This window comes from Haliotis asinina, chromosome 1 (genome assembly GCF_037392515.1).
Source record: "Haliotis asinina isolate JCU_RB_2024 chromosome 1, JCU_Hal_asi_v2, whole genome shotgun sequence".
In the NCBI taxonomy this organism is placed as follows: domain Eukaryota; kingdom Metazoa; phylum Mollusca; class Gastropoda; order Lepetellida; family Haliotidae; genus Haliotis; species Haliotis asinina.
The window spans coordinates 63823632-63839230 of NC_090280.1; the positions used below are offsets into that span (position 1 = coordinate 63823632).

Here is a 15599-nt window from a genome sequence, read left to right on the forward strand (position 1 = left end):
ATAATCTGGAAAGTAAGGATTAATATGGCTTATGTAACATTGTAGACGTGAGAGTAATAGTTTTTCAAATAGTTTTCCTATACAGGAGGTAAGGGTGATACCTCTGTAGTTTTTGGGATCGCATTTTGAACCTTTTCCTTTATAAAGTGGAACAATCATAGCCAATCTAAAGGTACTGGGAAAGTAGACAGCTTTCATAATTGCGTTATATAAGACGCAAAGCTTTTCGACTAGCGCGTCACCTCCATAGATAAGGTGTTCATTGTTTACATGACCTGGTCTAGGGGATCTGAGCACTGGATATCGGCATATAGTGCAGCGTCAGCATGAGTAGAATCTTTAGGTTGTGAAATTATATCTGCTAGTTTGTTATCTAGAGATGCTTTATATTCATCATCAAACGTTGAGAATGTGTGAGTGAGAGACTGTGTGTGTGAGAGACTGTGTGTGTGAGAGACTGTGTGTGTGAGAGACTGTGTGTGTGAGAGACTGTGTGTGTGAGAGACTGTGTGTGTGAGAGACTGTGTGTGTGAGAGACTGTGTGTGTGAGAGACTGTGTGAGTGAGAGACTGTGTGTGTGAGAGACTGTGTGTGAGAGACTGTGTGTGTGAGAGACTGTGTGTGTGAGAGAATGTGTGAGTGAGAGACTGTGTGTGTGAGAGGGGAAAAGCGTGTGTGACAGTCACACACGGACAGATAGAAAGATATTGCGACACACGCAGAGAGAGAGAGAGAGAGAGATATAATGCAATAAACTAAGTTAAACCATTGTGACTCCAAGCAGGGTGGGGGTTTATCACACTCAGTTTAATGACCAGTTCCTCAAAGCATGCACCATTATTGCATGGAAAAGAGTATCAATAATCAAGCCAGGAACCGAATAGTTATTCCAAAGGATGAACTTATACTACGAAGTCAGTCAGAACAAAACAGACCGTTGTATCCTCACTATACCGGGAGAACATATTGTATAAAACAGATGCATTCTTCCATATTCTATGCAGTTGTTTGATTGGTGAATAGCTAAGAACCAATACGACGATGCTGGTTGTACAGTCAGTATTTAAAGGTATTAAAATAGACCTGGTCAGCTCAGGGATACCTTCATGTGAATAACACAGCTATACATAGAAACACGGACACAGTCACACAGATACAATCACCACCACAACGAGATACATACATGAACAGAGACACATATACACACGGACACACCCGCAAGTACAAACGTGCACGTGCATACGAATAACCCTTGAGGAAACTAGCCATGCCATTAAAAGCCTTAAACGGCATAAAAGTAGTGGAATAGATTTCATTGAAAATGACTACTTACTGAACACGTTTTATGTTATGAAAGGATTTTATGTATCTTATTTCAGTATGATCCTGTCTTCAGGAGTTATTCCCGAGTCATACCGTCCTCTTACCAAACGTAGCTGCTTCAGTAAATTATTTACATGCATTCTTAAAAAACATTTTGGATATATTTTTGGAATCAAACAGCACTTTATCAAGTGCACACGCGGTTTTCGACAATGATTGTCGACAATAGACAATATTTTTGTACTTCATATACTGTGCCATATGCTTACAACTAGTAAAAACAAATTTTATCGTACATGTGACGATTTTGTCGGAAGCCGTTGACTAGAGAATTGGACTATGGCATAAACTGTTATCGTACACAACAGATGGTAAATTTCTAAACTTAGTTAAAAATACGTACAAAAATTTAAATCACCTCTTCTTGTAAATAAGTCAAGTTCTGATTTTTTCTTTAGCCATAAAGGTGTAAGACAAGGTGAGAACCTCTCACCAATACTATTCTCAATCATGATGAAATATGGGTGTGCGCAAACATATGAGCGTGTCCTGCACCACGATGTTACCATCAAAAACACAAAAAACATATCCTGTCAAAAGTCAAAGTATTTTAACATTCTCCACTGACTATTTTCAGACTTTAAGACAGTTAGAATACCATGTCATACCACTGGAATTTCATAAAACAATTTTCACTTGACATGTCCCTGTTCATGACATAAGCAATACAGTCAGCATGCATTTGGATTTAACATGCTGATCTTATCAGAAAGCACAATATTGGTCCCTTTTGAAATATACACGTAATCCTAGGATTTCAAATATATTTGAACTTCCCCATACCATTCCAACGCTACACTCACCGTTATACTAATGCAGGTACAATAGATATGTTGACTATGTAAAGATGGATTATAATGTCGACCGTCAAGTGTTCCTTAATGGACAAATTGTGCAAGAAAAGTCGTAAGCAAAGAACTAATAGCGTGGAACTACTTACAACATAGAGGTATGACAGACATATGACATGACGCATCATGAGCCTCTCCATATATTAGTGGTGTCAACAGCTACCATATCCCCTGGTTTAACAATTTTTAATTTGTAAATAGCGTCTGCAATAGTCTTTTATTAAACCATAGACTGCACTAATGTGGATTCGGGCGCTAAGTATAAATGTGTGCACATACAGTTAAAAAATCGAAAACGTGTGTGTCGTGTCATATCCAATAATTACAAAACAATTAACGACGGAACACGAAATGGTTTCCATTATGTGCTATGTAAGATACCCATTCGCACATGAGTGGCCTTTGTTTTCTTGGCGGTTTCAATACTTTCACTCAGTTCCCTTGAAAACAATTCCTCTATTTGCTTTTGAAATAGACAACATAGTAAGGAGGCCATGCTCACGTTCAGTATGTGATTTGTCTTTGTCTTGACTGAAACACAGCCAACAAGTAAGATAACAGAATATCCTAAGCACCTTGTCACGGCTGTACATTATCTGGTGACTTGTACCTCAGGTCTGTTAGTATTTCTTACTAATGCATATTTACCAATACATGCACAGCAAGCACATCGACTAAATGACAACATAATTAGTTCGTTTTCCAAAGTCAGTTAACAACTGGTGGTTGGTCTATGGATTTTTGCTAAATACCATTTTGAAACCCACAGTCATGATATTTTACGTATGTGCGTATACGTAGCTGATCATGTGGTGATTATCGTCGGTTTTACCTGTACTCGTTTTGAGAGCTTGGCAGGTTTCTAGAAACTCAATTTATAATGAGTGGTTCTCTTTGGTATTGCCACTAATATAATGCTGAATTAGTTTGGTGCATTATGTCCACGTATGGTGCACATCTATTAAATGACAACACCAGTAAGTCAACAAGTGGAAGATGGTTTATGCAAGATATTAATATTATGCCTGTATCCTCTGGGAGATGGTTTATGCAAGATATTCATATTATGCCTGTATCCTCTGGGATATCATGGAAGCATATGAAATACGTTACAATTACATGCATTTGGAATGAAGACGTAATTTAAAACAGCACTATTTCACACATGACCCAGATGTGAAAAACAATGTCGCTTACCATGGTGAGCCAAAAACAATATTTAGATATTCATATCAGAGTTACATGATAACCGATAATACTTGACTTCAGGAAATGCCATTTTTGTTTCCTTTGAAAAAATACACACCCAAAACATACGGTGAAGCATTGAACGCCAACGATCGCGTTGCATCGTTTGTACATGGAAGGAATTAGCTGGTTGGTGGTTGGCACTAAGGTCCATAGTGCAGGTGCTGGCTTTGGGTGAAGGTTAACCAGTCTTCTTTGAATCTCGTCCCAAAGGTGTTCTATATCAAAACAAGACTGACTGCAGGCTACAGCAGAGTTTGGATGCCTTGTTGTCTTGGGGAGTCCAATGTTGCTCTGGCAGTGTCGTGCTGGAAGATATGATTTCATGTGATACAACATGTGGTACAATGACTTGGGTCACCTATCTGGTTCAGACCGATTGCACTCAACAACATGATGCTTTGACCGACCCACGATTCTCTTTCAACAGTGCCCATTGAAAACAGATACCTACGCCTTCACCATACCCTCACTGTCATCGACTATCGAAACACAATATCACAGTTCTCAATTGTCGATAAGGGCAAGTTCGATGCTGACTTGTCCATTGCAGTCGCCTTTGGCGGTGACAAACTGTGAGGACATGACTACGTCTGTGAAGATGGTATTTACAGATGAACTTTAATTGTAAACCGTAAGAACACCTTCTTTCAATATTTTATGGCGAGATGTCATAAGAGGTGATCGGGTGGTCGCTCACTTGGTTGACACATGCCATCGGTTCCCAATAGCGCAGATCGATGCTCCTGCTGTTGATGAGCTATCTATATATAACTATCTATTAAAACCAAACTCACTCACTCACTCCTGCTTGACATTTACATTTACGTATCCAGTTACATGAATTAGTCTACAAAGTCTCGGCTGGTTTTGGTACTATGTTGCGCAGAAGGACGGAAGCAAGATAACAGGAACGAGATTGTTGTGAATGGTTTGACATGGTGGCCTGATACTGCTCCTATAGTCGCTAGATTGCCATAACATTAACATTAAAATTTTTGGCAACCCTCCGTGCAATCTGGCCAACATGCAGTCGTCCCAACAAAAATGATTTAGGTGAGTTTGGGATTCGCTTTTATATGTCATACATAACGTTTTAGCATGTGTGCCTTTTGGGTGCCTTTTACAACAGAAAACACACTATTCTTGGTATTAACTATCAATCTGGAATGAAAAGCATGTTCACAAAACAGTACAATTAAAATATAAACACGATTTTGTTACAACAAAATCTTGCATTTGGTTTTGCAAAAAAATACTTCTTTTGTGGCTCAGTATACAAAATTTACTTTCTCGGTGGTCCTCGTGTGAACTACTGTGTCAGTACTTTCAATCCAGTGTTGCAAACGTTCTCCCTTAATCTGCTTTACCATGCGCTTTTGAAATTGACAAAGTATGTCATGCCAACTTTGACGAAGGAATCCCCCAACAAAACACCATGATAGAGTATTGAACGCAATGTTTACTGACTTCTATCTCGGATCGTGTAGTTTTCCTTACGAATGCGTATTTACACAACAATTCATACAGAAGAAACGTAGCCACTAAATGACAACAGCGTCTAATTAATCTAGCTATTTTTGTATTTCCCGCAGTAAATCGACAATGAGAGGCTGGTCAGGACATTTCTGTTGCATGTTTGTCATAACGTCCAGAGCCATGGGCGGTGTATCCTTGTATCTGTATGTTACTGGTCATTTGCTTTTTGTGGGATGCTCCTGCACTCGTTCCGAGAACTTGACAGGTTCGTAAAAACTCAATTATTTTATTATTGTTTCTGTTAGATATTGTCAAAATGTTGGGTGCAATGTAAATTCCGTAATATAATACATCATCGCCATCGTGCGAATGTTGTTTAGAGCAGACATGTAATGTGCATCTTCTTACACATCATTAAGTCGAGCTTCATGAAACTGAAATCTTACACACATACCTATAATATCTGATACGTATCCATATCATTATAATTCATATTAATATGACTTGTAAATGTGCATAAGATGGTACAAATGTCGCCTCTAATTGTATCAATATGAATATGTATACATTATCACATTTACATTTTAATATTTTAATAATGTTTGTATCCTCCAGGATATTTTAGGATTATTTCAGTTACAGTGGTTCTACAAACGGAACACATAAAGTGCGATTTTCTTTTTCAAGGTACCACTGTACACGATATTTCATTTTGTTATATATTTACAGTACCTTCCGGACTAAAATTTGGAGAAAATGAACTGCATCAGCTATTAAACATGATGTTTCTCAATGCGGGCTCATCTTTGATTTTTGTTAGCAATACATCGATGAGTAAGTGAATCTACCATTGATCCTAGTAACTGAAGAACTATTTCTTAGCAAAACAAAGCATCATGTAATCTTGATCTCTGATTACATCAAAGGCAAATCTTCCTACATGTTAATATTATTCCTGTTATGATATCGTATATTATTTAACAGGGACGGATACTTATGAAAGTATTGAGGAGTGGACAACACAGTATGGGGTAGCTGTTATGCTCCTCCATATGCCTACCTTTGAGCTGAGTCTGACTGGCTTACTGGAAAAAACTCTCCAGGAGAACCAAATCAACATTTATCGCAAATTGTTCAACTTTGTCATCTTCTGTGACGGCATTAACAACTGCTTGTCACGAATAACATACATCGTAAGTCTAACGAATTACACGTATGTTAAAAAATAGACTTCCTAAATCAACGCCAGTTTTTGACTTTACAGTTTACCAAAAGGCCCATACTGAAACCACTGATGCATCAGTAAGAAAGTGAAATCCCAAATATGACATATGTTGCACTGATGCATCAACTGAACACATGCATATTTGCTTACATATGTACTTGTGTCCACGTGTGCTTCTAAGTTCCTATGAACAGAATTTTGTTATTCTCTAGTATACGTTTATGGTTTGTTCTTTCTGCCTCAGTCCTCCAGGAAAGACGAGGAACACGGACAAGGAACAGTGCTACGTCATTTTTCCAAATGGCTTTTTCTCACTGTGGATCCGCCATTGTTATCAGACGTACATGCTGATCTGGACAACATAGCGATAACTGTCAAGGTATTACATCATAATATAATCTGACATGAAACTGACACTGACCAATCACGCTAAACACCACTGACAGACGATAAATATTATTGTGTTGAATATTATTTTATTCCCTGACAAATGTTTCCCTTTTCCTTTCAGGAAAAGTGTGTATCTGGTAGCTCCATTGTGAAAGTCAGTACTCTCCTGTGGAAGCCCAACGGTCGACAGTGGTCACCAGTAGGCAACTTCACGAATAACAGGAAAATATACGCCGCCCTTGTAGCTCCCCTGTTCCCCAATACAAAATACATGTTGAATGGAAGAAAACTGAAAATTGGCATCTTGGAGGTAAACATATGCAGGCACAGTTAAGTGGCTATAGATAATTCGCATGACGTGAAAGCGTTGTCACAAACCTCAGGGTATATTTATATGACATTTCAGAAATATGAAATAGCAACGTGGTCACCGTATTGTATCATTACATATTAAGGAATTCAAATGAAAACTTTCATTGAAACTGATTCTAATCAAAAATAACTTCTTCGAGAGTGAAAAAAAAATAAATAAAACAGCAAGCTTTCAAAACTCGCGCGTGCATGTGGCTAAACCGGAAACGAACTGGTTTTAAGATACACTTAATCTTAATGTATGCTTGTCTGCAGTGGGAACAATTTTGCACGAAAACAGCTTCAGCAAATGGGTCCATTGTGTACACTCAAGTCTGCAAGGATCTATTTGACAGCCTTGGTGACTATCTCAACTTCACGTACGTCCTATTAAAAACCATTTCTATTGCACGTATCTGTATCAGTCTTTTATTTGCTATTCTTTTGTCTGTTCATTGTTTAACGTCACACTACATATTACAGCTGTAAATAATCAGATCTAGACAATCCAGTGATCAACATCACGTACATGAAGTCGGCGAGTCCAACCACCTAATGCAGATAATGGCTTCTTTTGGAAACATGGGCTAATTCTAAACCGGAGTATCTTGTCATTTTTGCTGATTTCACCATACATCCTGAACAAGTATGCTAATGAAGTACAAATGTATGCAGTTGAAAATCCAGATTAGTATTAGATGTAATCACATTAATACATTGTTCGTCCCCTTTCACTGTCACGCCAGTTCACTTGCATCAATTACTTGTTATCTTCAGTGTTTCAATTTCACTTCAGATACGAATTCATCGAGCCACCTGACGGATCTTGGGGTGAATTGAAAGAAACATGGAGCGGTCTTCTTGGTATGATAAAACGAAATGTAAGGATTGAATCTATTGAAGCAATCTGGTTGCATTTGTAGATCCATTACAAACACTACACATTCAGTCATGTTCACCTTGTTTCTTTTCTAGGAGATTGACTTTTCTGGTATACCTTACGGAATAAATCTCAAGAGAAGCAAGTCCTTTGCATTTTCTTCTATACTGTACAATTCAGAATGTGAAGTCGTCTATAAGAAACTGTCAGTTAATGACAACCACTGGATGTTGTTGGTGTCTGTATTTAAGTGGGAAGTGTTTGTATGCGGACTGCTGACAATGACATGGTGCATAGGACTGTACACATTGTTGGAACGATGCAGGTTTGAAGAGCATGTTGACACTGAGGAGTTTCCTGCGTGGCCACCATCAATAACGGAGCATGTCATGACGGTGGTTCGTGTACCGCTCCTTCAAGGTATTCCAATTTGGGGACAGGGTTGACTTTCAAGGTTTTTTCAAAGAATTCATGCAATCGTTGGTTACGTGTTCGAAATTGATAAATTAAATTGTGCAGACTGTAATCATTCGATTTACAAATTTGGTAATAATAGGCGGAAAACTCATTCCACATACATAACAAATATCTTTGCTAACGGCTACGTCGAGTCACTCAGTACTAGCGATTCACACTTTTGTAGTGATTTGTTCACTAATGCTAAAATCTAAAACGTATTCCAGAAAAGGTGCTCTACCATTCTCGAACAGGGCACTTCGCATTAAGAAATCCATTGCTAGTCCACCAGAGAATATGTCGAGAACGCATAAAATATATATGATTTGTTCCCGCTATACTTTTAGCCGCTGATGTGTCAAATTTGACAAAGAAATATATTTCCTCACAAAACCATTAATGAAGTCTTGAATGTTGTAATTTTGATCAAGAACCATACAAGCAATATTTGTACGATGCTCTTTGGAGTTTCATTTCTCAATGTAAAATTGGACTGTAAACCACAATGAGACCAGATTTCGACCTTATGAAGGATCAGTAGGCTATGTGCGCATCGGATGCAGCTTCTGCCATTATCTGCATGTGTAAAATCCAGGGGAATATAACAGCGAAATGAAAAAAATTTATATGAGTCCTGTATTCTTTCAAATGATGCTTCAGAATTATCTTCATATTTAACCGTCTCTGCTTATCCTTTTCTCATGTAAATATCGTTATTTAACACAAGTTGGGGAGTGCCATATTAAATCACTGAACGAAAAGTATAGTCACACATTCATGAATGTCTACAGTTATAAGGCAAACATTATGTAGTGAGGAAAATAAGAGGAAAGGTTTATTAAGAAACTAGTATGTGCATTTATGCAGCATGCATACATACATGCACACACATACACGCGCGCATATATATATATATATATATATATAACTATGCGCGCGTGTGTGTGTATATATCTATATCTATATATATATGTGTGTGTGTGTGTGTGCGCGCGCGCGTGTGTGTGTGTGTAATATATGCTCCACAGATTGTCAAATATCGGTTGCATTTCTCAAATCACCCAACGTCTACGCATAAAAGTCAAATAACGTTCGGTTCTTTCTTATGACAACAGTTAATCTACAGCGTTAAGTAAGTTTCAGATGTTTTAACTCTTTTTCAGTAGTAAATGTAACAGTACGAAACAATACCTTAACAGGTTCCCTGCATCTCCCACAGAGCAGATCTGGACGCATACTCTACACCAGCTGGTGGATGTTTTGTATCACCATTCTTGCAGTTTACACGGGTAACCTGGTTGCAATTATATCAGTGGTGAAAGAAAGAAGACCTTTTAATACGATGAAAGAACTTGCAGAAAATGAAGACTTCAAAATAATCACTACAGCATCATTCTTTGAAGATTTTTACAAGGTAAGTAGTGAAACTGTAAACTGTCTACATGTAATTGCATTGATCCTCTTTGCCATTCTGTTTGTAAAGTTCCACGTGGAGGTAAGTCATGAATGGAGGCTTTTGTCTTGCTAAAGGTAATTACCAGCCTAAACAGTTGTACTTTGGAGAAGGGGGTGGTGGTGGTGCGTGAATGAATTTTGTTGCTAGGAATATAATACAAACCTGCTTACACACCATGACAGTTAGGTGGAATTGTTTTTCTCCTAAAAGCCAATTACAATCCAAATATGCATCGCACGCTGTGGGGAAAGGTACACATGAAAGTCAGTAGTGTAAGTGGACCTTCGTCTGCTGATTATCAGTCCAAATATCCATAGCTGTACGTTATGTTCTGTTTTTCTCACTATGTGAATGAACTTTGTTGCCAGGAATATATACTTAGAGGCAATGAAAACACAATCAGCATTTTCTATTTTATAATTTTTCCATAAGAAAAAACAGCTATTAGTCAATGAAAAAAATACTTTAACATGACAGTGGTCTAATGCCGTTGTGTGTAAAGACTATAGGTTTATGTGGAAAGCCGTATGAATTGTGGATGTTGAACAAGAACATCTGTGTGTTGAAGGCCAACACAATCCAGACTGTCACAAGCGTGTGAGCTGTGTATTATGATTGATTAGGTGATAGTTATTATGGGTCACATTTCGTATCATGTATGTGTAATGACAATAGTATTTTCAGGGGCAGGTCTTCGTGATAGCTCTACAGTTACAATAGTAGGGGCAGTTACCTGCCTTTGGCAATATATTGTTTCCTGTTTGCGAATGTTCTGACTAAATGGCGACATCCACTCTTTACTCGAATGTTCCTGACTCAGTGTGTCAGTGTACGCAAAAGCCTGGTTCTTGTGTTGAGGGACACACTCGGACTTACACTCGGAATTACTGGAGTTGTGTACCTCTGCTTATCGTCGACTGTTTGTCAACAACCTAGAACCTACATCCAAGATTGACATTCCATGCCTGAGTGCTCTGTGTAAACAAGCTTAAATTAGAATTTTTTTATCTCTCTCTGATACCAAGATTCTAGTGAGTTAATATTTGATATTTGTGACCCATTACATTAGACTTGTGCATTGAACTAGAATTCTGTATTGTGATTCATTGTACGTTGCTCATTGTTTGCTCAGTGTATTATTGAATATTTTTATATATAGTTTTCTGGTTTAAGGGGATTTCGTATAAGTTTCGTCAAGGTCATTTATTTACTTAACAAAATGCTTATCAATTTATATATCTATTGAACACATTCAGTGAAATATATTTGATGTCACGAATGAAATTCTAATCTCCTCAAGCCCCACAACAGCAACCAACTTATATTGGCTGACATCCATTAACTGTACTTTCTGAACTTGTTTCAGCATTCTAATGATAGTGTAAGTAAGAGAATCTGGAAAAAGATTTTGACCACCCGATCTTCAAACATCGGACAATCTCTGAAGGCAGATCGTCACTACAAGATGCTCCTACAGACTGGCTACTACGCATTGGTAGCTGGTTCTATCACTGTTGATAGCATGGAAACTACAGTAAATAACCTACGAAGGATGAAATGTGGTCTTGGTCCTTTTTATCTGAGCCTGCCCTTTGGTTTCAATTCACCTCTTGCAGAAATATTTTCAGACAAGTAAGTATTGATGACGTTAATGGTTATATCTTATGCCAGTCCATTGGTATATCCGGTCCGTTTGTACAATTTGCTTCGATTTGTGAATTGTGTCGTAACTTTTCTCATTTAGCCCGAGAACCACTTCACTACTCAACACCTGGATCCCCACGCTGATTGCCCGACTCGTTCGGTCGAGACTAATTAGTTCTAACCACACCTCTTTTCCCTGTCAGGTTTTGGGGATGACACAAAACTGCCTAGTCGTACAAACAAGTCCTGATTGTTTAAATATGTCGTATTGATATATGTTGAAAGAAAACAGATGAATACATATCATGTGTTACGGCGTTTATGTAATTTTACTAAGGAAAGTATTATTACGCCAGTATGTGACTAACATAGAGCACATTCATGGCTTGGCTTTTTTGTTTCATATAGATTTCATGCAGAAAACATACATGAACATACAAAGATATATATAGAAAATGTATACCACATTTGCTTTGCATGGACATAAAACAAAGAGTCACGTGATAGTGCTTCGTCAAATTCCCCGAATAGAAGGTTCGGCATATCAGCTGTTCAATGTAGTGACTGCTCATTTGTTATCTATGACCAATTGTATCATGAGATAAGTGTCACAGAGGAAAGGACAAGTGTTTCGGCGTGGGCGAAATTTCTGAAGAACACGTTTCGTCACTCAGCAGTTTAGATTGAGATTGATTATTGGTTACATCTTTGACCAGTCGGTATGCTGCGTTTTGTTTTTATCAACCCAAGCTATCACGTTACAGTTGTCTATTGTCAACATACACACTGGTCACGATGTAGGAAATATACACAGTAGAAAATAGGAGTTGATAGACATTTAGTTTATTTGTTCTCAGTAATGGTAAACACTTTTAGTGTTTTTCGATGAGTAAAACGAAGCAACTGAAATCCAATCATTGAGCAGAGATAGTATTTATTTTCATGTACATTTTGCGCATACAGCTGGTACATAAAACATAATGGTTTTCTACAGATGTAAATATAATCTTCCCCTTAATACAAATGAACATCCAAACTAAAGTACACGCGTACGCATGGCAGAATTCACGAAGAGACTCTATACTGAATTTCTATATTGTATTAACTCGAAGTTGAATCCCCCCAAATATTTATGAAGATGGGTCTGCTTATATTTATACTGAATGCAAAAGAGGTTCATATGATTAGAGATGTGCATGTATGCACAAACATTACACAGAGGAGCGTGACTCCATAAAGCAAGTTGTCCAATGATATAACAGCGCGCGCGCATCTGTTTATTTTACACGTGTCAAGGTGCACACCCTTCAACAAGGACATACCTACACATGCATTCTACCGGAGGCTGTCGAAAGAGGTGTTGAGTTATCTCGTCACTGTAATCTCATTGAGTGATTACACGCATGTGTATCAAGACTGTAATTGGTATACTATCCATCTTTTACGGATGATTGATCAGCAGAGACTGAGTAATTACACCGGATTTGATAATTACAGAGATCAAGTACACACTGCCCATGCAAACTCCACCGAAAACTGACAATTCAAATCAACATGAAACTATCAAAAGCTTTAACAAAAATGCTTGAAATACCCCTGTTTGTTTTACATGATAGTGCGAGGTCAATGCCGAAGAATTTGAAGAATTAACAACTTTCTGTGTTTTGAAACAACCATAGTAAAGGTTTCATTGTTGTAATAACACTGAGATGTATATTCATATGTTCGATACAAAGGCGCGACGTTATATTCGATTAGGTAACATTAGCTTTAGTTACAATTCAGTAAACTTTAAATGAGTTCATTTATGGCTAATCTATTCGAAGTTGGATGCATAATTATGTGTGTTTATGCATTGTGTTTCATTATATGAAACCTGACAACGTCGTAATATCTAAGAGTAAATTCAAACTATTCCTTTGACTATAAATTCTTTGCATTGCCTCTCGCTGTGAGAAACTGCGAATTACCTGCCCCGTAAACGCGTCAGTCGCTGTGAGGGGCTGGTTACATTTGATCCTCATTGTGTTGTGTTGATGGTCAAAGAAATTATGTAAACGGAAAAACCGACGTGCAATGAATTGCAAAATAGTAAGTTTCATACACTCATACAGGCTAAAACTTATTAAATCAGATACTGAACAATCTAACGAATGCAAGTGTTGTTTTTTTTATTTTCAGACTCATGCGTCTGTATGATAACGGTTTATTGGAAGCCTTGACACGAAAATGGTACAGCTCAAAACTTAAGGAATATATTCCTGCACGGACGAAGGCTGACATCAGTACCTTGCGGACTGTATGGGTCACGTGTGCATCAGGAATTACAGTAGCCTTTGTTATATTAGGAGTCGAATGTTTCCTCAACTACTGTATTAAATAGCTGATTCAATATCCTGTGTAAACGAAAGCAAATCACTGTTATTCTAACCAAACAATCCAGTTTGAATATAAAAGCAATGGAAGTTAATTAATATGTCGCTGTATACCACAAGTATACATTACTGTACTCTCGTATAAGAACTTAGTAACAATGACCCCTCACACCAGGTATAGTAATATGAGAGTGAGTGAGTGAGTTAAGATTTAACGTCACATCGGCAATGTTGCAGCCATATCGTGACGAGAACATACGTGACATAAAAAATATATATGTGTGCATATTATGTAGAACCTGTCGACGAAGGACAGTAAAACCACTAGACTATCACAGTTGATATTAAAACTAGTGTGGAAACTTATAAAAATATAACAGTATCATTATTTGGACAATACAATATAAAAACAGGCCATAGATCGCCAACAGAGGGTAGATCACCATACTAGGGACCATGGGGACTTACAATACCTCTGCTACCTGCATGGTCCCTAGCTGGATTTACACCATCCCCTCAGCTGCTAGCGATTGTATGCAAGATTAGCCACAAATTAAAATGACACATATTCTACGGCTAAAAAAGTGGAAGAATAAATCTGACTTCAACAGTTTTTGGACTTACGTACCCTCTCAGGAGGACAATATTTTTACGGTACTTCAACCCCCTTCGAGGATACAGCCACTAACAATCGTAGTCCCTGATTCGACTTCCAATCTTAAAGTATTTATCTATTTACAAGTCATGTAATAAATCTAATTCTTTTAAAAACGCAATGATTAAATGATTACTAACGTTACTAAAAAGATCCTTCATAGTTCCCGATTTAAAATAGTTATCCCTTGTGATCGAATATTCAACACAGTCAAGCAAAACGTGCTTGACTGTGATTCTTTCATCACAAGGGATACAGAACGGAGGATCTTCACCTTTAAGCAAATATTCATGCGTATATCTTGTGTGGCCAATGCGACATCGTCGCATGATGACCTCTTCAAATCTGGACTGACAACCCAAGTAGGTGTAACCAATGTAGGGTTGTATTTCATGTAATTTGTTGATACCGACTTGAGTGTCCCACCTTTTCTGCATCAGATCACGAATGTAAGACCTAATGGTAGCTTTATAATCAGTGTGTGGAATGAGAATTGGTGTCACAGATTTGTTGAGTGCTGCTTTAGCAGCAAGGTCAGCGAGTGTGTTCCCAGAAATGCCAGCATGGCTGGGTAACCAACAAAAGACGATGTCGCATTGGCCGATAGCAAGATCATTATACAATATAATAATATCTATTAAAAGTGGATGTTTACAAGAAATATTTTTAATAGCCTGAAGGCAAGAAAGAGAGTCAGAAAAGATTATACATTGTTTACGTTTGGGGTGTCTTTGAATATATTTAAGAGCTGTTAATATTGCATTTGCCTCGGCAGTAAAAATGGAGCTGTTATCTGGAATTCTAGAAGATATTGTTCTGGATCCAATGATAGTGGCACCGTCCTTGGAACCATCTGTAAATAAGGGTTTGTACTTGCTATATGTACTTTTTAATTGATTATATTCTTGTTTATTTTGTAAATCATTAGTTTCTGATTTTTTAAATGAAGTTAATGTTAGGTCGACTTGGGGCCTAACCAACTGCCAAGGAGGAGAAGAAAGAAGACGGAAAGGAGCTACGTTTTCCAGCTCAATGCCGGCAGAAGAAAGAAAGGGTTTAATTCTGAGCCCTAGAGGTGGAACCAGAGAAGACTTCTTGCCGTACAAATCCTCATGAAGGGGATTGAACACACAATTATAGGCAGGGTTAGATTTATTAGAGTATAATTTAGTAATGTATTGTAAAGACAATTTTATACGACGTTGT

General features: G+C 37.7%; 1 protein-coding gene across 1 annotated transcript; it reads left to right on the forward strand.

Annotated features, from left to right (window-relative positions):
* The first annotated feature begins 6013 nt into the window (after positions 1 to 6013).
* On the forward strand, positions 6014 to 13746 carry LOC137274456 (probable glutamate receptor). The gene is made up of 9 exons (XM_067807651.1): positions 6014 to 6154; positions 6431 to 6565; positions 6698 to 6886; positions 7204 to 7307; positions 7724 to 7808; positions 7903 to 8227; positions 9463 to 9677; positions 11086 to 11351; positions 13545 to 13746. The coding sequence occupies exons 1-9, from the start codon at positions 6014 to 6016 to the stop codon at positions 13744 to 13746; spliced, it is 1662 nt and encodes a 553-aa protein (XP_067663752.1).
* The last annotated feature ends 1853 nt before the right edge of the window (positions 13747 to 15599 follow it).